This window comes from Prionailurus viverrinus, chromosome C2 (genome assembly GCF_022837055.1).
Source record: "Prionailurus viverrinus isolate Anna chromosome C2, UM_Priviv_1.0, whole genome shotgun sequence".
Lineage (NCBI taxonomy): Eukaryota > Metazoa > Chordata > Mammalia > Carnivora > Felidae > Prionailurus > Prionailurus viverrinus.
Window position 1 is genome coordinate 117,916,194 of NC_062569.1, and position 26,915 is coordinate 117,943,108.

A 26,915-nucleotide genomic window follows, 5' to 3' on the forward strand; every position below is an offset into this window, starting at 1 on the left:
TTGGGTACCCAATGTCAATAAACAACTGTCACTCCCAAGAATATATTCTCATAATGATGTTACTTCAATATTGCTTTAGAATTCCAAACCACTAGGATTGAACGTTATGTTTTTATAACATGAAAAGACTCCTTTTGGTATACAAAGGACTTTATCTTTCATGAATAAAAACAGTAATGAATACACATTCCCTGAATAAGTAAGTGGATGCCAACTGAGTTTAGAAGTAAATATCAGTAATACTGGAGATGTATGTTATACCACTGTAATTATCTACTTATTGTCTGTTGTTCTGAACAGTTTCAGGAAATATATTTACTCAAGAATAGTTTCTTAAAGGCAGAATATTAATTATATCTATCTTTATTATTGTCTGAAATTAGTAATCTAATTTTCCAATATCTTTTATAATTTATTGTTAATTTTTAAAATTTGAAATGGTGCCTTATCATATTTCAGGGGGAAAATCTTTTATTTACCAATTTTTTAAAACGTGGATTTATTACAATCTTGATCTTTTTATATCTAACATTAAAAATTCCAGATAAAGTTTAAGCAAATTTAATTTGTCATCAGTAACTAAGAATCCTTTTTGAGTATATAGAGTTCCCAACAGGGGAGTAGGATATACACGACACATTAAGGTGAAGTACAGTTGCTGTGTTTATTTTAATTATCTTTAGGCCTTAAGGATAAGAATCTTAGCAGTTATAGCTATTACAGCTGGTTTAATTCCTCCCAGTGGCAAAATTACCTACTTTGATTTTTAAGATTAAAAAAAAATCACCTGGGTATTTGGCATATTTGCTTCCCTCTAAAAAGTTCTGTATAATATTTGATTAGTGAGGAAAGTCACCCTGTCAGTTTCAGAATTGGAGGTCAAAGTCACATTGAGAAATAGACTGTTTTTTTGGTTGTTAGACTTCTTTTAAAGGATGCAGTAGTTGTCAAAATACTTACTCTCAAAAAGAATTATATTTTGTTCTCTTAGCGATCAGAAGCTTTGATTCATACTAATTTAGTGCCATTAACAGGGAAAAATTACTAGTATTGCTCCATTTATCTTGCAAGTTAATAAATATGAGTCCCTTTAAAGATAGTGATCGATGCAATGGAACAATATAGTTAAATCATTTCAGTAAGTTAAGTAAGTACAACTGGATCTCCAGAACTTCATTGTGCGATCTGAAGAGAAACCAGAGTATCCAGAACTTCATTGTAAATTACTATTAAATATACTGTTTAAGATCTTATGCCATGAGGGGTGCCTGGGTGGCTCAGTCGGTTAAGCCTCCGACTTAGGCTCGGGTCATGGTCTCACAGTTTGTGAGTTGGAGCCCCGCACTGGGCTCTGTGCTGACAGCTCAGAGCCTGGAGCCTACTTCAGATTCTGTGTCTCATTCTCTCTCTGCCCCTCCCCCACGCGTGCTCTATCTCTGTCTTTCAAAAATAAATAAAAATGTAAACAAACAAACAAAAAGATCTTATGCCATGAATTTGGTTACCTTCACTTCAGACCTCCATTCTAAATATATGGAATGTATTTAATTCTTTATAACAAAAATGTGTTTTCCATAAATTTATAATACTATTAAATAATATAACTGCCTGGAGTATGAAAATTCTGTGAATTTAAAAATAATTGATCTATTTCATTTTATATGCAAAAATATCCAAAAATTAAAGAGGCCATCTTATTGCCTGAATGGAAGTGAATTAATTCATCTCTCATTTTTCTCTATTGTTAATCTTCTTTATTTTTAATTTAGCTATATTCATAGAAATAATTTATTTAAATTCAGGAGTTATATCTTATATATAATGTAAAGGCAATTGAATATTTATATAATATAAAAATGTGCATCATGAAATTAATTTAAATAGTATAAAACTAATCCTTCAAAATAGTCTCTTTTAAAAAATGAATTTTGTATATTTCTCCTATCTGCATAACTAAATTACATGTTAGGAAGTAAGAGAAAATTTATCACTGTAAGACCATTTTCAATTTATTTTTATAGAACTGTTTTCTATCAAGAACTTTTAAAAAAAATTATTTAAATCCAAGTTAGTTAACATATAGTATAATAATGGTTTCAGGAGTAGAATTTAGCGATTCATCACTTACATGTAAGACCTAGATCTTATCCCAACAAGTATCCTTCTTAATGCCCATCACCCATTTAGCCTGTTCCCCCACCCAACACCCTTCCAGCAACCCTCGGTTTGTTCTCTGTATTTAAGATTCTCTTATAGTTCGCATCCCTCTTTGTTTTTATCTTATTTTTCCTTCCATTCCCCTATGTTCATCTGTTTTGTTTCTTAAATTCCACATGTGAGTGAAATCATATGATATTTTTCTGACTTATTTTGCTTAGCATTATACATCCTAGTTCCATCCACATTGTTGCAAATGGGAAGATTTCATTCTTTTTTATTGCTGAGTAATATTCCATCGTGTATATATATATATATATATATATATATATACATACCACATCTCCTTTATCTATTTGTCAGTCAGTGGACATTTGGGCTCTTTCCATAATTTGGCTATTGTTGACAGCACTGCTATAAACATTGGGGTGCATGTGCCACTTCAAATCAGGATTTTTGTATCCTTTGGATAAATACCTAGTGGCACAATTGCTGGGTCATAGGGTATCTCCATTTTAAACTTTTTGAGGAACCTCCATACTGTTTTCCAGAGTGGCTGCACCAGTTTTCATTCCCACCAGCAGTGCAAAAGGGTTCCTCTTGTTCTGCATCCTCGCCCACATCTGTCGTTGCCTAAGTTGTTGATTTTAGCCATTCTGACAGGTGTGAGGTGGTATCTCATTGTGGTTTTGATTTGTATTTCTCTGATGATGAGTCATGGTGAACACCTTTTTATCTGTCTGTTAGCCATCTGGATGTCTTCTTTAGAAAAGTGTCTGTTCATGTCTTCTGCCCATTTCTTCACTGGATTATTTGTTTTTGGGTGTTGAGTTTGATGAGTTCTTTATAGATTATAATAGTAACCCCTTATTTAATATGCCATTTGCAAATATCTTCTTTCATTCCATCCGTTGTCTTTTGGTTTTGTTGATTGTTTCCTTTGGTGTGCAGAAGCTTTTTATCTTGATGAAGTCCCAATAGTTCATTTTTGCTGTTGTTTTCCTTGCCTCCATAGACATGTCTAGTAAGAAGTTGCTGTGGGTCAGGTCAAAGAGATTGTTGCCTGTTTTCTCCTCTAGGCTTTTGATGGTTTTCTATCTTACATTTAGGTTTTTCATTCATTTTGAGTGCATTTTTGTGGATGGTTGTAAGAAAGTGGTCCATGTTCATTCTTCTGCATGTCGCTGTCCAGTTTTCCCAACACCATTTGCTGCCTTTATTCCATTGGATATTCTTTCCTGCTTTGTCGAAGATGAGTTGGCCATATGTTTATGGGCCCATTTCTGGGTTCTCTATTCTGTTCCATTGATCTGAGTGTCTTTTTTGTGCCAGTACCATACTGTCTTGATGAGTACAGCTTTCTAATACAGCTTGTCAAAAACTTCTTTAAGAAAGATTTCTTCAATTCTTAAAATGGGAGGGAGTTTTATTTTTACCATTTTCTACATGTGCATTATATTTATATTTTTTTCTAAATTTCTCAAAAACACTGTCTTCACCCTGCTTGTTCATTATTTAATTATAACTAAACCTCTTAAAATTTTGTATCTCATTTATCACTCTAAAACAATCAAAATATTCCTCTAAAAAGAAACCAGAGTTATGCTCACTGCTTAACTGAATGGCTTTTTTTCTTCAGTTGTATTTTTGTTTGCTCACTCTTCAGCAGCTTTTGATAACACACTTCATTCTATCCACTTTTGGAAAATTCCTTGAGCTGTGGATTCCCTAATGGTCTAAGTCACATTTGTAATTCTATTCCTTGTTTCTACTAACCATTTCATGTTCTTCTGCTCTGTGATTGGTACTGTTCCCCACAGCTTAAAGAGACCATTTTCTTTCTCTCTGGGTAGAAGTTTATGCAGTGACTTACTGTTTTGACATAGTTTTGAATGTTTCATACTGTTTTTCTTTTAGGATTTCCATCCAATGGCATTAATTGGCTCCACAATCCCCTCATAAGGTGCCTGAAATCCCCATGAGCTACCATTGCATCCTATTACATAGGATGGAAGCATATACCCATTTCAATTATCTTCTTGGCTCTTGCACACATTTTAGTGACTTCTGGACTAAATGACTGAGGCATTTTAGAAGTTTCAGAAAGATTCCTAGATAATAGGGCACCCCAGAGGCAGCAAGGAGAAGCTCAAAAGTTCAGTCTGGAAGATTGGGAGGAGGGATGACTCATTGGCGACCTGTATGAACCAACACTCTTGGAGTGTTCAGAGATTAAAATCTCTATTTGGAGGTTAAAAATCTCTTGATAATCCAAGGGCACCTGGGTGGCTCAGTTGGTTAAGTGTCTGGCTCTTGATTTTGGCTCAGGTCCTGATCTCATGGTGTGTCAGTTCGAGTCCTGCAACCGGCTCTGTATTGATGGTGCAGAGACTGCTTGGGGTTCTTTCTCTCCACCCCTCCTCTCCTCCTTGCATTCTCTTTCTCTCTTAAAATAAATAAACTTAAAAAAAATATAAAAAAGTCTCTTCAAAACCCATGAGATATGAGAACTTTAACTAGAAATTAAAATTTTAGAAAAAAATAGGTATATTTATGGTAAAACCTAGCATTCCTAGATTGAGATTTGTACTATTAAGCAAGTTTCTATGAGGTTTTTTTTTCTTTATAGAGAGAAGGTTCTAAATTGATTATCCAGTTTTAATGGCTCCCCAGTTTGAGATGTAAACTTCTAGCTTCTTGTAGGACTTGGTCTCATTGTTCCAAAATGCTCATCTGCCTTGCAGACCTGTTCTTCCTAATGCCCTTCCTACGCTGTCAGCGAAAGCACTGTTCTTATCGTCCTCCATGTTCAAAACCTGGAAGTACTCTCCGATACTTTCCCTGTCACTCTGCACATCTCATTGGCCACCATGTCCTATAGTACTTCAGGAAATTTTTTTGAATTCACATCTTTTCTTTTTATTTCCTCTGCTCTACTCTAGAGGAAGTCCTTTCTTAGACTACTGAAATCAATCACCTTCAAAATCCTTATTACGAACCTCTTCACCTCCAGTTCTTAGGTATAGCTGCCAGAGAATTATTCCATAGGCACAGAACTACATATCCTTTAAGTATCTTCAATGGCTCCTCTTTTCCTCAAAGACAAAAGTCCAGATTTTTTTTTTTTTTTTTTTTTTTAGAGACAGACATACAGTCAGACAATTTCAAGCGGGCTCCACGCTCAGTGTGGAGCCTGATTAGAGTTTGATCTCACGGACCATGAGATTATGACCTGAGCTGAAATCAAGTCACCCGACTGAACCACTGAGGTGCCCCCAAAGCCCAGATTTCTAATGACATTAAATCTTCCATTATATGATGAAATAATCGATCAGCCTCTTTCTTCATACTATATTCCAGCAGAATTGTATTATGCAATAAAATTTGGAAGGATCCTAAGTTTTTGTGTGTCTTTCTTTTTTGCACAGTGTTCCCCTAGTATTAACGCTGTTATGTGCTCACAGAAATTTCATCCACCATTCAGAAGGTACTTCTTCTCTGCAACTGATCACCACAGGGCATAGTACAATGCCTTGCACAAAGTAACTGCTAAATAAACATCTGTGTTTCATAGTGATGTACTGCCTAAACTTCAAATTCATGTATGTCTCCTCCAATTATACTACTTTTAGGAAAAGAAATCAATTACTAGAAGACAAACATGGCATAAAATTTAATATAACTTCCCTTCTCTCCTTACCACCGTTTCCAACATCCAAGTAAGTTTTTAGTAGGCACACCTTGTCCACGGGCTCATATACCTTTCCACTTCCAGCAGTGATAGTCACCAAGAAACTCTTAGTGTAAGACTCTCTGGGAAAGATTCTGTTACGAATCATCAACTCTACTGAAGGCTCAGAAGTGAAATGATGCATTATAGAAGGATTTCTGTAATAATATATGAAATAAAGTTTGCCACAAAACTAACTCGACTCAGGATGACTCTGGAAAACATCATGTCTATAGGAATGATAGAATAATGTTATTTTTTCATAGGACTTTCTAGGCATAACTCTGTACATTGATCTAGAGAAGTCATTCAGAAACCTGAAGTCTTGGTGTCATTCACAAACTCAGATTGTGATGGGCTCCTAGTGTGTTTGGAGGAGGATGTTTTTGAGGTTGAGGTGGCAGAAAGACATGAAATTTTGCTGAGAAGAAAATTTTAAGCTTTTAGTATTATGACTAACATCTGCAAAAACCTACATAATGAATAGAAAAAAAAACCCTAGAATATTCTCTAAAAATCGTGTATCTATTGAAATGGACATTTATTATTTTAGAAAATGTATACTCATATACTTAATAGATATTATTGAATTCCCAGTACCAACCCGCTACTGGTAATACAAGAGAAGCATGGCATTGAATCTCACAGGGCTTAGGATTATTGGAGAAATAGATACTTAAAAAGAGAAAACACACAACTGAGTTAAAACTGTGATGGCACTCTGTATAAAAAATAATGGTGTGGGCCTTTATAGGATGTTGCCAGAGAATGCCTCAATCAATACAAGTTGCAGAAGAGGGAGGAAGGGACGAAACTGAGAATCTAACATAAGGAGAACAGCATGTGCTACTGTCTTCATACTTGAAATGCCTTGGCCTTCTGAAGGAACTTGACGCTGGCCACTGAGGCTAGAGTGTTGTTTAAGTGGAAGTGGCACAGAGATTGGAAGCTTGCAATGCCCCTCTCTTCACACTTTTCGCCCTCCCTCCACAAAGCAGCCATGTAAATCAAATCACGCTGCTTCTCTGCTTTAAATGCCTTAATGGATTCCTCATGTTTTTCAAAAAAATTCCAAAGTCCTCACATGGCCTGGGTAGCCTCAAGTGCTCTGGCTTCTGTTTGCTTTCTCAGACTCATGACAGACTCTTCCTTCCCCTACTGCTCTTCAGTTATGTTGTCCTTCTGCCACTTTCTAGAACCCTCCAAACTCATTTGCAGTTGCTTTTTCCTATGCCAAGAATACTTTTTTTTAGGAGTGTGTGTGTGTGTGTGTGTGTGTGTGTGTGTGTGCGCGCGCGCGGAGGGGGGTAGGGCTCTTTAGACAGCCGGCTCTTTTTCTTTCTTTAGGTCTTAGCTCAAATGTCTCTCCACAGAGGGTTCTTGCCCAATCACCCTTTTACTATCTATCAGAACTATCTATTTATTTCCTTCCTATAATCTGTGCTTGTCTGTTGTCTATTGTACATCCTCTGTAATTTAAGCTCTGGCAAGGTAGGGACCATTTTTGCCTTCTCCACCATTCTTGAGTCTACACATGTCTAGCACATAGTATACTAGCATACAATAAACAGTTGTTGAAATATGAAGAAAGTAACCTTTGAATAAAAGAAATGACATCGGAAAAGCAGGGCTATTTAAGTTGTCAACAAGAGTCTAGATTTTTTTCCAGTTCAAAATTGGTTATAAAAAGGTGACTAAAATTAAATCACATATTTTTGTAATTTTATTGATTAATTTTGAGAGAGAGAGAGAGAGACAGAGAGAGACAGAGAGAGAGAGAGAGAGCACGAGCAGGAGAGAGATAGAGAGAGACAGGAGACACAGAATTCCAAGCAGACTCCACAGTGTCAGTGCAGAGCCCAATGCGGGGCTCGAACTCACAAACCATGAGATCATGACATGAGCCAAAAGCAAGAGTCACTTACTGAGCCACGTAGGCACCCCAAATTCCATGTATTTTGATAAGAAAATTCAGAAGGCTATGTGCAAAGATGAATGAAAGATGAATGAATGAAAGAATGAAAGTAAGAATGAATGAAAGAATGAAAGCAGGGCGACAAGTCAGGAGACCACTGCAGTGTCTCAGCCAGAGGCTGAGTGTCTCAGTCATAGCAGACGGGGTTTGCAGTGGAAAGGGAGAGGGACGGATCATGCTGATCCAGTGGCCTTCTAGATCAAAGTGTGGAGGGCAAGAAAGAGGTGCGAAGAATTACTCTAATCCTGACTGGGCAAATGAATAGGTGCTGGTATATTACACTAAATTAGGAAAGTGGTGGAAGGATGAAGCTACCAGGAGAAAATAAAAACATGAAATTTCAGAATATTAAGTTTGAGATGACTGTGAAACTTATTTGAGAAGTTTGGCCATGAAGGCTCGCAGACAAATAAGGAAGGAGTTGGCAGAGATGTGAGGCCGGCAGAGGTAATGTTGGTAAACAGCATTTCCTAAGTTGCCTTTATGACAACAATCACCTGAAGTTTTTATCAAGCATCCAAATTCCATTCTCTTTTCCTAGACATTCTGGATCAGTAGTTGGGCGAGACCTGGAAAGCTGAATGTTTAATTAGCTCCTCCCAGTGATTCTTCTTGCCAGCAAAATTTGAGGAACAATGTAATAGAACATATTTCTATAACAATGGTTCTGCCAACAAAAGGACCTGGATATACAAGGGAGAAGGAGAGGGAGAAAGAGGGGAGAGCAAGGGACAGAAAGGAAGGATTTGCCTCTGACAAATAGAGGGACACTTCCTCTCTTCCTCTCTTGTAATTAGAGAAAGAGAGGGGGAGAAAAAGACAAGACGCATGGGTGCGGGCACCAGTAATTTTTTGTTTTGCTGCTGGAATTTCCCATTTGATGGCTTGCATTTTCTTGATGAAGTGTGTGGCAAGGGCATCACCGAAAAATTATAGGGGGAAGGGAATGAGTTTAATCAGTTATGATAAAGGATGAAATAATCATTGTCAAAGTGGGAAAGCAAGTTTTCTGAAGGAAAAATAAATATTTTCTTGACATTGTTGCATGGCAACTTGTTTGTTACTAATAAATTTACAATGATGCAATCCACCCACTTGTGTGTTTTAATGCCAATAAGTAAAGCTATAAACATAATTTCTAAGACTTTTATATTTAAGTGAATCAAGATGTATGACACTTATTAGAAAAATATTTTCACAAAAATTACATGTTTTCTGACAAAATACACAGAATTTATTCAAGTATTAAAGAATATATATTAGGAGAGGGGCACCTGAGTGGCTAAATTAGTTAAGCAAAGCCTGATTGGGATTCTCTCTCCTTCTTTCTCTCTGCCCCTCCCCTGCTCACGCTTGCTCTCTCTTTCTCAAAATACATAAACATTTAAGAAAGAATATATATTAGGAGAAATAATATTAAATTTCAATAAGAATGGGAAAATGAACTTAAGAAGTATGCTAAAATTTGGATACCCTGGCATACTACAATATGATATTAACACCATTTTTCCATGCAGAAGTGGAGTTAAATATCCCTTGATCCTATTAGATGGGTCGGTTTTTATATTGATAATACCATCCTATGGAAATGGTTTGAATGTTTTCTTTATGATATGGAAATAATTGAAAAATGTGGAGTTTTTTTTTTCTCTAGGATTGATATTAAGTATGGATAAAAAGAAATGGCTTCGGGGTACAAAACAAGGACCCTATGGCTCAGGGAAGGATGAGTTTGTTACACTGTTGGTTGTCAAACTGTCAGTTGGATATCCAAAAGAGTCTGTACAGTTTCTCTCTGTGAAGACTGGGATAGAGATTCATTCTTACAGGATAAATTATGAGTAGTTTTTCCTACAAGAATATGTCATCAAGTTGAATCTAGTGACCCCTAAATGCTATTTTCAACAAATAATCTATAAATTTTAGATACTGATATTAAGACTTTGGTTCAGATTCCCCTTATTCATTTTATCCAAATATAGTGCAAAAGCTGGATCATGTATGTTCAAAAGAATGGTTCCTTTTAATGTCAAAAAAATCATATACGCGATTATAAAGTGCAACAGCAAATGCTCTATCAGTTTGAAAGTCATAATTCTTGGTGATTATCAATAAAGACAGCAAAAAAGAAAGAAATTCTTACCAGTAAGGCAGTATTTTATCTTTTACACATGAGTCACAGTAAATCATCACTATGTAGCATTTATACGTGTCACTTAATACTGTGGATTTCTAGGCACACGAAATGTAGTTCTTTTACTAAAACCATATAACCGTCCTATAAGAGCACATATCATTAGAATGTAAAAGAATTGTTCTTCTCTTATATGTACAATGAGAATATAAATCCTTAAACATGACAGTTAGCTTTGCCTTTAGTTTCACTAGGAAGTACTAAATATATTAACACTTCTTTGTTCTCGTGGCCCCTGGCAAAATTCATCTCTTCTTCCCTATTTCTTTAATTGCACTTTTTAAGATACATTTTCACTTCCATTTCCCAACATCATGAGGAGAACTGAGTGATTCTTAACTAGGCGGGAGATGCATAAAACCTAATGGATGTCATGCATTCTGGGTTGCATTATGGCTATCACGTACTGACATTTGTGTTGCAGTCTGGGGACACCAACACTTTCGTTCTCAGTTTTCTTCTCTACGATGTCTAACAAAGCTGTTGGCACATGATATGGGTTAAACAAACTTTGTTTAATTACACGGTGGGGGAAACTGCATTCTGCTCGCCGGTGCAATATTTTAGAAGCATTTTTATTTTTGAAGCTTTATTTTAAATGAGGAATGAATCAGGACTTCACTAGGATTTACCACCACTCAGGATTTCATTTTTTTTCCTTTAAAAGAATTTTGTTTAAACAGTAGAGAGTGAAAAGGAGCTATGTGTCTGGGGTTCCTATTTTCCAAAGACAAACACAAGCCTGAATGTAGACTAATTCCTAGTCAAGATGGACGTTAGAAATATCTCTGAATCTTATCATCATGGATAATTCCTCTTGGAAGATTTTTTTTTAAAGAAAGAAAAAAAAAAGACACTTTTCTCCATTACTCGGGAATACAAGTTTCAAAGAATGCAATGAGGGAGGTGGGAGGAAAAAAACATTAATACACTGGAGATAGAAAATACATCAATTTCAGAGTGAGTGCAGAATGTAAAATCTAAGTGTCACCTTGCTGCTGCACTGGTGATGATCTTCAGGCTGCCCGGGTTCCGGATAAGCTTGTCCAGAATGCTGACAATCTGCTCAAACTTGGGTCTGTTGTTTCTGTCTTTCTGCCAGCAGTCCAGCATCAGCTGGTACAATGCAGCTGGGCAGTCCATGGGGGGCGGCAGCCGATAGCCTTCATCCACAGCTTTGATCACCTGTGTGAGAAGCAGTTTCCAGGGACTTAAGAGCTGAGACTCCTTTCATTTTCCATGGGCAGGGCACACCAAGATGAATATTTTAAAGTTAAGTGAGAAAGTTCTCATTTTAAGTTGCTGGAAAGGATAACAGCTTATCAAATAAGTAAGAGATTATTCATAACTGGAAATGTTATACACAGGAAGATCGACAGAGAAAGCGAACTTAGGAAAGAAGCATTTGTAAAGATACTCTGCAGAATAAAATCAAAAGAAACATTCTATGATATAGGAAACTCAGAGTTACAAAGAAACTATTACTTGGTAATACAGATGTACGTGGAATATTGTTCATATATGAATGAGTGCAGAGAAAGTCTACAGATTTCAGTTGGACTTAATTCAAACGGTACCTTTCAAGTCATAGTAAATTCCTTAGGTAAAATCCTATGTGCTGAACCATGAACTACCTATTAATTCATTTGTACTTTTAAATCACCCAAAACAGTGATTTTTCAAACTTACTGTGTATCAGAATAATCTGGAGGACTTATTAATACAAAGATGTCTCTCCTCTGATTCGTCAGTCTCGAGGAAGGCCTGAGAATTTGCATTACTGCAAATTCCCAGGCCACGCTAGAGGTGGTAGTCCAGAGACCTCACTTTGAGATCCTCTAATATAGAGAAGATTGGGAAAATAGAGATGTGGAAGAGTCCGATTTTCCCAGCACTGCTGGGAAAACAGCTTGACTAGAGAAGTACAGAAAGATTTTTATATCCAAATACAGTAAAAGCAGTTTTGTATGTAGTGAGTAGGAAATGACGAAAAGCATCTCAGCTTTCCATCTTAGGAATCTGTAAGATCCAGCTCATAGTCTCCGGCTAAGCATAAAGAAAAATCTCTGAGTGCTGATCCCATGTCAATAGCATCCTTTTACGAAGCATTTGCAAAGCATCACTTACAAAAACACAAATACTTTTGAAAAATCACATCACAGTTGCCACAGAAAGTTAAAGATCATTTTTCCATCCAGACACTTCAGGGCGTGTAACTAAATTTGTGTGCAAGTTTAATACATGAAGAGAAACAACATACTGCAGATTGGCTGTTTTGTCTGACTTTGGGAAATACTATGTTTAAGGAAACAAAATGTTGGCACAGATCATTAATTAAACCTACGAAGGGTGGCAGTAATGTGGTTTATTAATATTACATAGAAGCACTTTTGTAGCAAAAATACTTCAAACAGTCCCTTATACGGATTGGTTATCTTTGCGGTCACTTATTTCCTTACATTCTTGCGACAAATGTCTTCATTTTGTCTCATTTCTAAATCCCTGCTTAAGGGAAACATGTAAAGTTGCAAAAGCAACTCAATTAATATCCTTGCAAGACCTGGAAACTATTTCATTTCTTCTAAGTATTCTGTTTCAATGTCACAAACTGGGAGCCACCTGGTTTCATTATGCTCCACTTCCTTGCACAGCTTGATCTCTTAATCTGAACCCATAATTCATTGACTACAAATACTTACATCCTGATTGGACATCTCCCAGTATGGTCTCTCTCCATAGGACATCACCTCCCAGAGAACAATCCCGTAACTCCACACATCGCTGGCTGACGTGAACTTGCGGTAAGCTATAGCTTCTGGTGATGTCCATCGGATCGGGATCTTGCCTCCCTTTTAATATAAAATCATGTACATGCACGATCAATGCATAAACCAGCTAACATATAATATAAAACCCGACTGCAGTTGAGTGCTTCTCTTCTGAAGTGGAATATGGGTTTCTGCTGAGATATCTTGATATTCTATTTAAAAAAATTTTTTTTAATGTTTATTTATTTTGGGGAAAGAGAGACAGAGCATGAGCAGAGGAGGGGCAGAGAGAGAGAGAGACACACACACAGAATCTGAAACAGGCTCCAGGTTCTGAGCTGTCAGCACAGAACCGGATGCGGGCTCGAACTCGGGAACAGCAAGATCACGACCTAGGCCAAAGTCTGACATTCAACCAAGTGAGCCGCCCAGCTGCCCCTTGATATTCTATTTTAATATTAAGCAGAAATGAGTGGCATACCATGTACTGAGGTGTTTACTTCCAATCATCAAGGAAAGGCAAATATTTAAAAACTGCTCAACTACTGCTGGTTTATATCAACTATGGCACATTAATTACTCATGTGCAACACAGTGACCCAAAGTAGATGTGCTAAAGACTATCTTAGAATTGAATGAGGTATCCTGAGTCAACCTTTATTGATTTAGCATAGATTTATGCTTGACCAAGCAATCTTAGTTCAGAATACAAGTTAATACTTGTAAAGAACTTATACCATTCCTCGACACAAAAGTTCTCGTTGACATTTGTTTACTAAATAAATTCAAAATAAAATTATACTTCTAAAAAACTCTCTTCGGTACCCAGTGTTTCACTGCATCATTAATGGCTGAAGTACCTTCCATGTCCTAGGTAGACACCATATGAACCAGATAGATATAATGACTACATTCCCAGAACTTATAGTCTGGAGGAGAATATTGCTTCTCTGAGTTATGGGAGGTATGAAGGTATGACTCCCATGGAATTTGCTCTCAGTTTAATAAATACGTTTAATAAAAATGTGTTGAGTAGCAACCATATGGGAAGTATTATGCTAGTCACTCCGGGTGAGACAAAAATAAATAACACACTAGCCCTTCTGTTGGGAAAATATCAGGCAAATAGGAATGATAATTAGTTGTTTTGAATAATGAAATGCAGAAAGAAATAAGTATCTAGTACTTTGTTTTCCAACTTTACTATGTATATGAAGCATCTGGAGCTTGTGCCCATGGAAATTCTGATTCAGTAGTTGCACAGTGTAGCCATGGTCTGCATGTCTAAAAAGCTCCAGGTGATGCTGACCACGCCGGTCATGGATCTCGCAGTGAGTTAGGAACAGTAGCAGAGACAGCTGTGATGCAGAACAAGGGCCTGAGATGCTCACTAGAGAGACCGAGGAGGTCACATATGGATTGAGCCTTACAGGATGTACAAGTTTTTCATACAAGTAGTAGCTTTGTCCTATATGTTGCCATCCATAAAATTCTTGTACCCAAACTATAATTTGAAATCCTCTGCCTATGAAAAGCTAAATAGATCATAAAGCTGAAGATAATGAGCATGAGCCCCATGAGCCTGTACTCAACTGCAGAGAGCAATGGTCTTGCTTAGACATTATCTTGGCAAATGTGCCGGGTAGGCATTCAACAAGTGCTCACTGACTTGAATTGAATTACCTTTCTCCTAAATACGTGCCATTCTGTTTTTTCTTGGGAAGCTTTTTTCCCTGTCTGCCTTCTGCACCTAGTAAACTTAGCTGAACATCCTGGTCAAATGTAAACTCATTGGTGGAACATTTGGAAATGTTCCAGGCCAAGTTGGTCACTCCATGTTCTGTGATCCTTCTACCTTTTAATTATCTCGTGTAGACTGGGATGTTCAGAGGAGTTATAGGCTTGCTTCCTTTATCTCTGCATTCCCGTAGTTTAAAACAGGAGTCCGACTTTCAAGCTCTCCTGTTTACAACCTTGTTTCCTGGAGGTGTGTGTGTATTTGTTGAGAGAGAGGACTATGTTATGGGCTTAGAGTGGTAGATTTTACTGAAGATATTTAATGATTTTGAGCATTTACAGCCTATTTTTAGAAAATACATTGAGCCTAGTTTTTCAGAAAATGTATAAATACTAAGAATGAACCTGTGAATAGCATAATAATAGCTTTAAAAAATCATACTATTTATTTATGTCTTCCTTCCAAGCATGCTGCTTAACAATGCTGTTATTTCCATAATAATAGTAAATATAAGAATTACTGAACAAGTTTTTACAGTATCTACAAAATTATGAAAATATCTCCCAGGGTATTGCATGGATTAAAAATTTTAGAGTCTGAAGAATGCTTTAAAGATTTTCATTTGGCTCCATAGATAATATGCATCTTCTACCAACTGTTTCAATATTAGTATTGCAGGTACTCTACCAGCCTAAAACCTAAATTTATCACTGATAACTTAATAACCATTATTGTTTCTTAATATGAATATTACACTATTCCTTTGTAGGATGAGTAAATACAAGTTTTAAACATAAAAATTAATGCATGGCTGAGACTCATACGATGACTGAAAATAAATGACCTATTTAACTGCGAAGTGAGTATGTCTATTTATGAGTTTACTCCAAAGACATCTTAGCAAAATAAAATTAAAAAATCAAAAATAAAATGGCCATGTCTAAAATTTGGAGCACTGGGAGAAAAGAAAATTTCAAGTGTTAGATCGACAGCAAATGAGAATAACATTTTAACAGGAATAAAAGTCATACCATTCATTGCATTCTGTTTGTGATATCTCAAAGTTCAACATTCTAGGCCTTGTGGCAGATGGCTAGTCTGTTGCATATTGCATATTTTTTTTTTTTACAAATGGCAATGTGTTCTACATTGCCCCATGCAACTTGCAGTCCAGTATGGATAGGAGAGATTATCAAGTACTTGAGAGGGATATTTGATCTTCGTTCCCATTTTTTACACATTCTTTACACATGTTAGGTAATTTCACAACAAGCTCTCTCTACAGTAGCACTACTGATACTTCAGACCAAATTATTTGTTGTGGGGTCTGTCTTGTGCATTGAAAGATGTTTAGTAGCATCCCTGGCCTTTACCCACTAGATAACATTAGCATCCCTCCAATTGTGACAGCCAAAAATGCCTCAAGACAATGCCAAATATCCCCTAGGAGGAAAATTAGCCTCACTTGAAAACTACTGGTTTAGATGGTATGTGACAAGCTTTAATTAGCAAGGGAAAATCATTCAGATGAGGTCCAGGATTTATCTGGGATTTTATATAGACTAAATGGAATTATCTTTTTCTTTTTTTAACACCATTCCTGTACTTTCCATGGATATTTTTATTTATGTTCTTGTCAAGTAAGGGTCAAGTTCAACAGAGCTAATCTTCTTATACTTGGGTTTTGGTAAATATAACAGTATCTCTTTGAGATATTTCCCTCTGTTTTTAATTATTTTTATGTTTTTAATATTTTTGTTATTTTATTTTCTCCTTTCTTTTTACCTTTCTTCCATTCTTTTATTCAAAAATAGGATAACTTCCTATTGATAGTGAAACTTTTCTTTATTAAATGGAGGTATATATGACCAAAGAGTTTAGTAAAAAATAAGTTTTTACTTCAAGAGCAAACACTATCTGTGGCTACAAAAGCATAAATGTCATTGACATAGACACTGGATGCCAGTCTTTGAGGGCCCAATTCGGTTCTGAAACATGGATGAAAGAAGAACCCATACATTTTAATACAGTCTAACTTCCCGATAAGGCTGTCTGCCTTCAAGTTAAATATCTGTAGATCTGAGACTATCAAAATAAAATAAAATGAATCTATAAGAATTGACTAAATTTTTTTACAAGTCGCCCATTGTAGAGTTTATTCATACTTTTTCTCTTGACTGATCACAAAAGTTCCTCTCCACACCCACCTACTCCCCACCTCAACAAATTCAAGCTCATATTGTTTGACTTTTTTTTTTTCTTTTTCAGGTCCAGAAATTGCTTTCTCCATTACATATGTTGGGGTGTATTTTGAAATTTTAGATGCATTTCGAATAACTGCCAAACACATCCTGCAGTGGGCTATCCAAAAATATGGATTCAGTGAGACAAAAAGTCCTCTTTGCCATACTTCTTTCCTGCCACAGTAAAACTATTCCAGTACAACTGTCCTTAATGAGCTAAAACTCTGAAATCAGTTGACAATTTCAAGTTTGGTTGGTAAAATGCTACTGGGCATTCAGAGTACTGTAAAGCACAGCTTGTTACCATAAAGATAATTTATGACGATGTGTTCTTTTACAATATATAAATACATTGTAAAATGACCACATTTACTTAAGGTGCTCTCTATGTCTACATGTAAGCTTCCCAGATTTTTATGTATTTGAGAAAGGCCTGCAATTGCCTGGGGCAAGCTCAGAATCACAGTGTGTGGAGTGTGCCTAAAGCCTCAATTGCAGAGGGAACTCTATAAAAGAATTAGAAGTTAATGCTTGTTTCCCATATTTAGAAGCCCACACCTAGGGCCAGTTTCTCCCAGTGAGATGTCTTATCCCGTGTAACTCAGTAATTGGGCGTGCAGGGGAATTTATAGTCATTGTTCCATTTGCATTTTTAAGTTGAGCAGAAATCAAGAGTTTTAGTTTCCAGCTTAATTTTAGCATACTGTTTAATTTTAGCCAAGTTTCTTAACTTCTCTGTTCAGCTATCTTGTCATTCATATCTTGTCATAGGATCATGGGGGATATCTCTAACAGCTGTGCTGACCTATGAACAACTTTCTTAGGTCTACTCCTTCAACTTTCAAATTTCTGTCTTAAACCTACATGTGTATCAAGGATGCTGACATTTTCAATGTTAATTATTTTGGACTCTTAAAGATGATCCTAAGCTTTGGCTACTACATACCTATTGAGTGTCAAATCTGGATTGAATTCTATAGAATTCTTACAGAAAATTTAAAAGAGAAGAATAAAATGGTGCAAGTGAAGACACTAGGAATTTTCTGGAAAGAGGAATTACATAATTGCTACACTCAAATCCAGGATTAGTTGAAGGAGTCCAAAACCTTGTTCACTTTGTCCAGAAATAGCAGTTAGAGTAAACCTATTCTCAAAAGATCCTGCAATTCAGTTCTCTAAGCTTAATGAATTTAGACAGTTCAAATGAGACATTTGGCTAAGAGCCTGAATTTTTCAGGCGCTCAACTAAAGTCAGCTCCTTCACTATGGGTTAGGGGGCTTCAAGTCTTGATTTCTAAGAAAAGGAGTATAATTGCTGAACTCTCTGGACATTAAGGCATAATATCTCATATCTGCCCCAATTTTTCTTTAATTATATACACAAATCTCTCCCTGCTGATTTAGTAAATGCTTTGCGGATCCACAGTTCACATTGCCTGCTGGTGAGCTCTGTCAGGTCATACTTAGAGTGACAAAGGACTTTGGAGAGTTTATCTTAGTAAACCCTAAGTAATTGAGTGTTTAACCTGGAGGCAAATATTGGCTTCTCAGGTTAAAAGTGGAACCATAGAGATAAATCATTTGACTCTAGGATTTAGCATCTATGTATTGTCAGGGCCTAAACTTCACTCACTGTAGACAACACTAGACAACAAGGTGAAGGGCAAGCCGGGAAGACTCCCAGGGGAAGCATCTGTTCTAATCCCCAGTAGTTCAAATCTAAAAGCCATTGAGAGAATTGTTTCAGCAGATGTTGATTGCCACAAGAGATCAGAGACAGATGATCTCTTAGGTAGCAAAGCCTATCCCTTGAACTTTTGAAATGTTTCAACATTATGTAAAATGTTTAAGAATTTCTTAAAAAATAGGAAAATCTTCACCTTGAAATCTAAGTTACTCTATGGCTACCCAGGTAATGCAATACAAATAAGTAATTTTTCTGTTATTTTCAAATTAGTTCCTCTGATATATAATGTCTGTCTTCAACAAAAACAATGCCAAAGTTTATGGATAAGGTTAAAAATGTTTCAGAGTTCAGTGAGGTTTTAAATGCTAAACTTTGTGGTTTATACATACTCAACCCTAATTTTGTTTAAAGAAATTCATTTACGAGTGTGTGTTTTTAGCACTCGGAATACAATTTTCCAAAGAGGCAATGCTGTAAGTAAATAAGTCAGAAAGATCTATTCAGTGTACAAGAATATTATATAATTGCAATAAAAATAATAAAAATATTTGATTCATTCTAGTAATTAACCAAAAAAGTGCAAAACTTGAGTAAGTTTAATACTGATGATTGAAAAATAAGGAAAGATGAAATGATAGGTTGAGAACCTCATAATATCCAGAGAACCTCATAATATCCAAAAGACAATTCTGACTAGACATCAAGGCAATGATTCCCTTAAAGGTCTATGTTTAGTAAATACCTGCCTGAAATATAGGGGGATTCCAGAGCAGTGGTCAGCAAATGAAAAAGAAAAACGAAATCACAGGAGTGTATTTTAACCCTGACATATAGAATTATCATTGAAAAGGGGTGATAGGGCAGAAATGAGTTGAATTATTAGTCATTCCAGACATCAAGAAGTAAGACTGACTTAGGACATCAAGACTGCTGTACTTCCTGTCCCCCCACCACCCCCCCCAAAAAAAAGAAGAAAAAAAAAAGAAAAGAAAAAGAAAAGAAAAAAAAAAGACCGCTGTATTTTCCAATGCCAAAGGAATCTGGGGCTGGTCAATGGCTTTGGGGAACCTGGGAAAAGCTTCAGGCAATGTGTCATCACATATTTTAAAATGTGGAATATTCACAGTGAACTGGAAATAATTTCAGAAAGTGAGTTTTACTAAGCTTCCAGGGCTCACCAACATTACAAACTAGACCAGTCGCTATTAGCCTGATGTTTAGTCTCAGTTAAATCATTAATCTGACTACTTAATTTGTCTTCTTGCAAAGTGAGCCTGTTGGACTTAGAACAATGATTAAAATTCATTTATTAAATTGAAAACATAGTTAAAACAAAGTAAATCTGGTTAATTAACCTTGCTATTTATATTATTTGTTCCTTCACTCTCTCCAATTCACTGCTCTAATGTCATTTTCTCAGGGAAACTCTCCTGATCTTTCTTTTTTTGTTGTTGGTTTTTTGTTGTTGTTGTTGTTGTTGTTTTTGTTTTTTTGATCTTTCTAACTAAAATAACACACTCGGCCACTACCCACATTCTCCATGTTACTTCTATGCCTTGCTGTAACTTTACTTGTTTGTTTATTACCTGAATTCCCACACTAGAATGTAAACTCATGAGGTCATAGCTTTGTTTTATTTACTGCTGGGTCCTTTTGCCCCAGAACAGTATCTGGCATATGGTAGGCACTCAAATATGGAATGAATGAATGAATGAATGAATGATGCATTTTAGAGAAAATTGTTAGTGCTAGAGATGGTGTGTAATATATTACATACAATCTTCTCACTACTATGTTCCACTCCAAAATTATAGCTATGATTTTTCTCCACATAAATCTAGATAAATTGTTTTCATGTGTTAAAATATTTGTGGTATCTAACTCTCTGAACTGGGTGACTAGAAAGTACCAGATCTCTCATTAAATTTTGATACAACATTGACAATTGAGATTACTAAATTTTCTAGCCTTTCCTGATTTTTGAATATGTGGCTTTATTTTGTGAAGCTACACGAGGCATGCTCACACTGATTCTCAGAGAGTAGGGAATAAAGTCATGACTGACATTACTTTGGTTCAAAGCTTAAAACACATTATTATATGAAGGCCACTGATTAGATATTTATGTATTTTTTTTCATTCTTAGCTGAATGACATATGACATATACTACTTATCAAAAGAATATAATTTTCTTTCTGCATCACACTGGTTTTTGGTATGCATAGTTTTTAGTCCTTGACACAGAATCAAGGTTCATATTTTCTATTATTTATGTCCTTAGAATGGAGGTATCCCGAACAGGAGCATTTAACTACTTAGCTTTTAACTACTTGCATTAGCCACTTAAAAAAAAATTCTTATCTTACAAATGAAATTAGGTAAAATAAAGCTATCATAGAATACATTGGATATCAAGTAGGCAAAATTACACAGGAAAAAAATCAAATAAGTTATTATGTAAAATAAGATTTCTTTCTTTTATTTGCTTAACACACAATGCCTGTGACAACTTTTTATTTGGTTTTATCTTCCAGAAATTAAATAGTTGCTAATGGGCTATAGGGCAATGTAACAAAAGGCAGAAGCTTATTATCCAATATAAAAATCTAACTCCTTAGGACTCAGTATGCATTTTCAGGACAGAAATAAAAAGAAAAAAAAATGAAAAATAAAGGTTATAACCAAAACCAAATCATCTGGCTTTCTCAAATTTCTCAAATCTGTTTAGGTAATTATATCCTTAAAATGAAATTGGGAGCTCAAGAATTGGAATTCACTTTATATAATATACCATATAAATTAGATAAAAGCCTATAATTTCTCTAACTTGATCCTGTTAAACAGCAAATTGAGCACCATTATGGCAGAATTTTGGACCCCATCTATTTGAACATATGAATACAGGAATATTCATATACACAGATGCATGCATGCACATAAAAAATGGTAACCATTCAAAATGAAATTTCATAAGGAAAAAGACTAGAAAATTATTTAGTGGTAAACAGTTCTCACCCATAATTCCATGGTTCTGTTAAAATGAAATAAAGTAAGCTGGTAATTCAGTGCAAAAAAATATAGGAAATGTGCCATAATTGTGCTTTGAATTCATATGATGGGAAACCAAAGAGAGGAATTCATTTCTTGTATGTTTTTCTCAACAACGAAAACTCTCTAACAGTATAAATCTGCAGAGCTAAATGCTCCATCCCAAATGAAATACAAGGCCTTTCAAGATGATTTGCAACCCTTGGTATGCAGCTGCTTTTATGCTTTCAAGGCCTTTCTTCAAAACATTCTATAATATAATATAATACAATATGCCAAGGTGTTATATCATTTAATAAATACTAAGACATTTAGTTTTTAGAGTGTTTTTTCCTGACATAGTATCTATAACGTGGTTCTCAAAGTGTCATCCAAGCATTTCTAGGTGCCCCCCAAGAGCTTTTCAAAGGGTCTGCAAGGCTGAACTATTTTCATAATAACACTAAAATACTATACATTTTTCACTCTCAAATCTCATGTGTATGGTGGAATATTAAAAAGGTTACAAAATGCATAATAATGTTGTATGACAGAAATTGTTAATGTTTGGAGTTTTTGCATAACTTAGTAGTGAGAAATGAGGAGAAATAACCATAAGCGAGCATTGAAAAAACTTCTGCTTTCCTACTCAATACCCTTATAAAAAAGAGAAGACATAAAAAAAGTGTGTATTATGATCTTATCTGACCCTCTCCTCCCAAGGAATTCTGTTGGGACATAAGGAAGGAAAACTTGTGATAGACTTAAGATAGTATCAGAAGCAGCATGGGAAAATGTCTGATAAATTGTTTCAAGTTTTAAGGCTAAGCATTTCCTCAACTCCTAGGTGGTTCCCTCCAGTTAAAAAAAAATAAATGCATAATTAGTGGACATAAATTCTGTTCCACTCTTCTACTTTGCCTGTGGACCACAAAGATGCTTTTAAAATGAGAGCAGCAGACATCTTATATTCATTCAGTGGCACTGAATCAAATGCCAGTGCAATTACCCTCTACCTAAAGGCAGTAACTTTTAGAAGAGCAATCTGGGAAAAGGCTTCGTGCACTGAGGCATTGAATACTAATTTTTGAATCCAAGCTACACTAGATGAAATGTGTTACGTGTGACTAAAGTAATGTGACTGGCTTTTTAAACCAGATTCACCAGAATGTGTTTGCCCAAAAAGAATGCCTTGACACACTGTTTTCAATGATGAGCTTGTTTTTCTGAAGGAACCATAATCACGGGACGCTTAATCAAATAAAGAAAGTGGATGTCTACGCTGAAAAATAATGTTTTTGGTTAAAAAAAGAACCAGACTTTATTATACAACAAATGTGCTGCTTTTCTTATTTACTAACTCTAAGCTTATTGAGACCAGAGATTTTTATCTCAGGCAAGTATGTTTCCTCAAATACTACATGCTTAAATAATTTGGAATGATGCTATTGTTCACAATCTAATTTCAAAGATAATTTCAAAGGAGGAATTCCCAAAACATTTTGTGTAATAGCAGTGTTCCCACAGTAATACAAATTCCCAAGAATGAGTATGGCAACACTTATTTAATTGTTTCAGTGTTTGTTTAAAAAACAAAATAGTAGTCCTATTACTTTAAACCATACCTCATATTTGGGGGTAAATTATAAAATCATTGTACCAAACAAGGATTATTACAAGAGATTAAATTAAAGATTTCTAAATTATTCTAGAAATGTAGATGCAAATTATAGTTTTCTCAGAAGAAGTCAGGACCATCATAGATATTTTGAGTTCTGGGAAAATATAGGGATGAATATTAAATAAATTAAATGAATATTAAATTCTAAACAGCTATTTATTGGTAGTTAATGAGCCCATTTAGTTGATTTTTAAGAATCTTCTGAGAATAAAAAATGCAAAGGTCCTTTTGCACTTTTATTTCACAAATGATAACAAAGAATTTTGACACAGTAATACCTTTTTTTTCTGTTAGTGTCAAGAAATGATCTTCTGTACCCCTTAGTCCTGACAAAGTAACAATCAGTACAAATGAAGCTCTGAAAGTTAACCCAATATATTCTCTAGACAGCAGATGATCCAGATTTGGATGAATCTTCCAAGTTCCTACAAGAACAATCATTCCTTAGAGTGTCCTAGAAATCACGACTAATACTGAAAACAAGAATGTTCTAGTTTAAAAATGGGATATGGCACTGAGATTAAAACCTGACTGAATGACCAGAAATCTAATATTTCAAATAAAGGCTTTTTAATCAAATATTTTTACTAAAACTGGAAATATTTCTTTTATTGGGTGATTGTTGTAACAACAAGGACAATACCAGCAAGAAGGATACCTTCCACGGAATGTGTTAAAAGCTCATATAGTAGCAGAAGGTTACGAAGGATATCTTTAGTAGCAGTGAGTAGAATAAAAAAAATCCTCAAAATTATAAACATATTATCATATATTGCATATGCTGTCTCCTGAGAACTTATAATCATAATTTATTGTCATAAAAATGATGCTTTGTTGTAGAATGCTGGCTGACTAATTTTTCTTGAAATCAGAGAAGGAACAAAGGAAAACTAAAAAAAGCACTCGATAGTGCTGATGCATATTTACCCATGTTTTGTAATTTTTTATTTTTTCAGACCTTTGTTTTCAGAGTCACTGTCATAAATTTAATTTAACTAGCTGCTAGATATACAATTTTATTTTATTTCTCTTGCTTTTAACCTAGTGAACTGTATGCCTAAGAACAGCAACATTTTTGTGCAGGACACATTTTAACAAATACTTAGATGTATGAACAGAGTGAATCCGCTAGAGTGTAGTTGAAAATGGGAAATGCTAACAAAAGCGTAGTGGAGAAAGCCATCGGGGGAGTTTCAACTCTTGTATCAACTCATCGAGGAGTATCTCTGGGACACCGTGCTTCTGAATTTCTGGTTCTCCCACTGTGGCTTTATCACTTTGTAGATGAAACTCAGTCTGGCAAATCGGGCTCTTTCTCAGAATGTGAGATAGATGCCACGTAACACACTTGGTGGTTGATAATGGAATCATTAAAATTGATGATTTCAGAAACACATGAGTTTCTTTTTTTTAAATTAGTAATGATTAGAAACTGGAAGAAAATAACAGAAGTTGACTTTTTAAAAACTGCCCATTTTCTTGGCTGGTGAGAGTACAGGGAAACAGCCTCCTTTATATGTTGCTGTTAGGAGTGAAATTCCATAACAAACTATTTGGGAAACAATTGTGCAATTCACACATGAAAATCCACACATATTTGTACACATTTTGACTCCACAATTGTAATTCTGAAATTTTATCCTGAGGAAATAATCATGACCAGACATGAACCATTTATCAGGATTACATCAAAGTATTAAGAATAGCAAAACTTTGGAATGCTGCTCAATTAATAGTGCATTGGATAAATAAATAATGTACATGATTAAAATGGAGTACAATACATTATTTAATGATATTATAAAAAGTTAATCATCTAGAAAAATCCACATTTTATATTTTAAGTTAAAACAGGCAGATTACATAACAACATTGAGCGTGTGTATAAAGAAAATACTGGGTTGACAAATGGAAATCACTTTATATATAAGTATATATATATATATATATATATATAATATGATCCCATTTTTATAACTATATACATAATTGGTAATTATTTACATATGACAATGTGTAGAAAATATTTTGAAAGGAAAAAAATAAAATGTTAAAATTGGTTACCTCTGGTAATATCATTAGTGATCATTATATCTTTATTTTCTAAAATTGTCTGTCATGAAAAAAACTCTATAAAGAAATGTCTTTTCAAAGAAATCTGCCAATAAATATATGAAAAAATAATCAGATGCATTTGAATCAAGTTAAATATGAATGAAAACAATTAGGTATAATTTTTTCAAAATTAATAAATACCAAAAATGATGATATATAGTTTTATCAGGATATAGTTAAGTATGCTTTTAAAACAGGCACAAAATTTTGACACAGAAAATCCACTTTTAGGAATATATCATAGGAAAACTATCAGACTCATACGATTATGAATACAGATGGATCAGTTATACATTTGTATAAAATATTGAAAGGCTAGCCTTTGATAAAGTACAAAATCCATTCATGATAAAAACCCTCTGCAAAGTAGGTCTAAAGAGAACATACCTCAACATAATAAAGGCCATATATGAAAAACCCACAGGGAGCATCATATTCAATGTTGAAAAACTGAGAGCTATTCCCTTAAGGTCAGGATGAAGACAAGGATATCCACTCTCACCACTTTTACTCAACATAGTACTGGTAGTTCTAGTCACGGCAATTAGACACAATAAAGAAATAAAAGGAATCTAAATAAGGAAGAAGTAAAACTCTCACTATTTGCAGATGACATGATACTATATATCGAAAACCCTAGATACTTCACAAATAACTACTAGAACTGGCATCTGAATTCAGGAAAGTCACAGGATGCAAAATCAGTAACAGAAATCTGTTGTATTCCTATGCACCAGTAATGAACCAGCAGAAAGAGAAATTAAGAAAACAATCCTCTTTACAATAACACCAAAACCCATAAAATATGTAGGAAAATAAGCTTAACCAGAGAGGGGAAAGACCTGTCCTCTGAAAACTATAAAACACTGATGAAAGAAATTCAAGATGATGCAAAGAAACGGAAAGACATTCCATGCTCATGGGTTGGAAGAACAAATACTGTTAAAGTGTCTGTACTACCCAAAGCAATCTATACATTTAATGCAATCTCTATCAAAATACCAACAACATTTTTCACAGAACTAGAACAAACAATCCTAAAATTTATATGGAACCCGAAAGACCCCAAATGGCCAAAGCAATCTTGAAAAAAACAAAACAAAACATTTGGAGGCATCACAAAAATGGTACGGTACTGGTATAAAAATAGACACACAGATCAATGGAATAGAACAGAAAACCCAGAAATAAACCCGCAATCATATGGTCAATTAAATTTTGACAAAGGAGTCATGAATGAATATACAATAGGAAATGACAGTCTCTCCAACAAATGGTGTTGGGAAAACTGGGCAGCAACATGCAAAAGAATGAAACTGGACAATTTTGCTTCACCATACACAAAAACAAACTCAAAATGGATTAAAGACCTAAATGTGAGACCTGCAACCATAAAAATCCTTGAAGAGAGCACAGGCAGTAATCTCTCTGACATTGGCATTAGCAACTTTTTCCCCCAGAGCTATCTCCTGAGACAAGAGAAATAATAGCAAAAATGAACTGTTGGGACTTCATCAAAATGAAAAGCATCTTCACAGTGAAGGAAACAATAAAAAAATAAACTAAAAGTCAACCTACTGAATAGGAGAGGATATTTGC

General features: G+C 35.1%; 1 protein-coding gene across 6 annotated transcripts in view; it reads right to left on the minus strand.

Annotated features, from left to right (window-relative positions):
• EPHA3 (EPH receptor A3) overlaps positions 1 to 26,915 on the minus strand; it is a 356,643-nt gene that overhangs the window by 14,021 nt on the left and 315,707 nt on the right. For 4 of the 6 annotated variants that reach the window (XM_047875913.1, XM_047875912.1, XM_047875916.1 and 1 more), the window contains 2 exons: positions 12,756 to 12,905; positions 11,048 to 11,241 (listed from right to left, as the gene is read on the minus strand). In XM_047875913.1, coding sequence (XP_047731869.1) covers positions 11,048 to 11,241; positions 12,756 to 12,905 — 344 coding nt within the window. Of the gene's footprint in view, positions 1 to 11,043; positions 11,242 to 12,755; positions 12,906 to 26,915 lie in introns of those variants that run through there. The other 2 variants (XM_047875917.1, XM_047875915.1) reach the window with 1 other exon arrangement.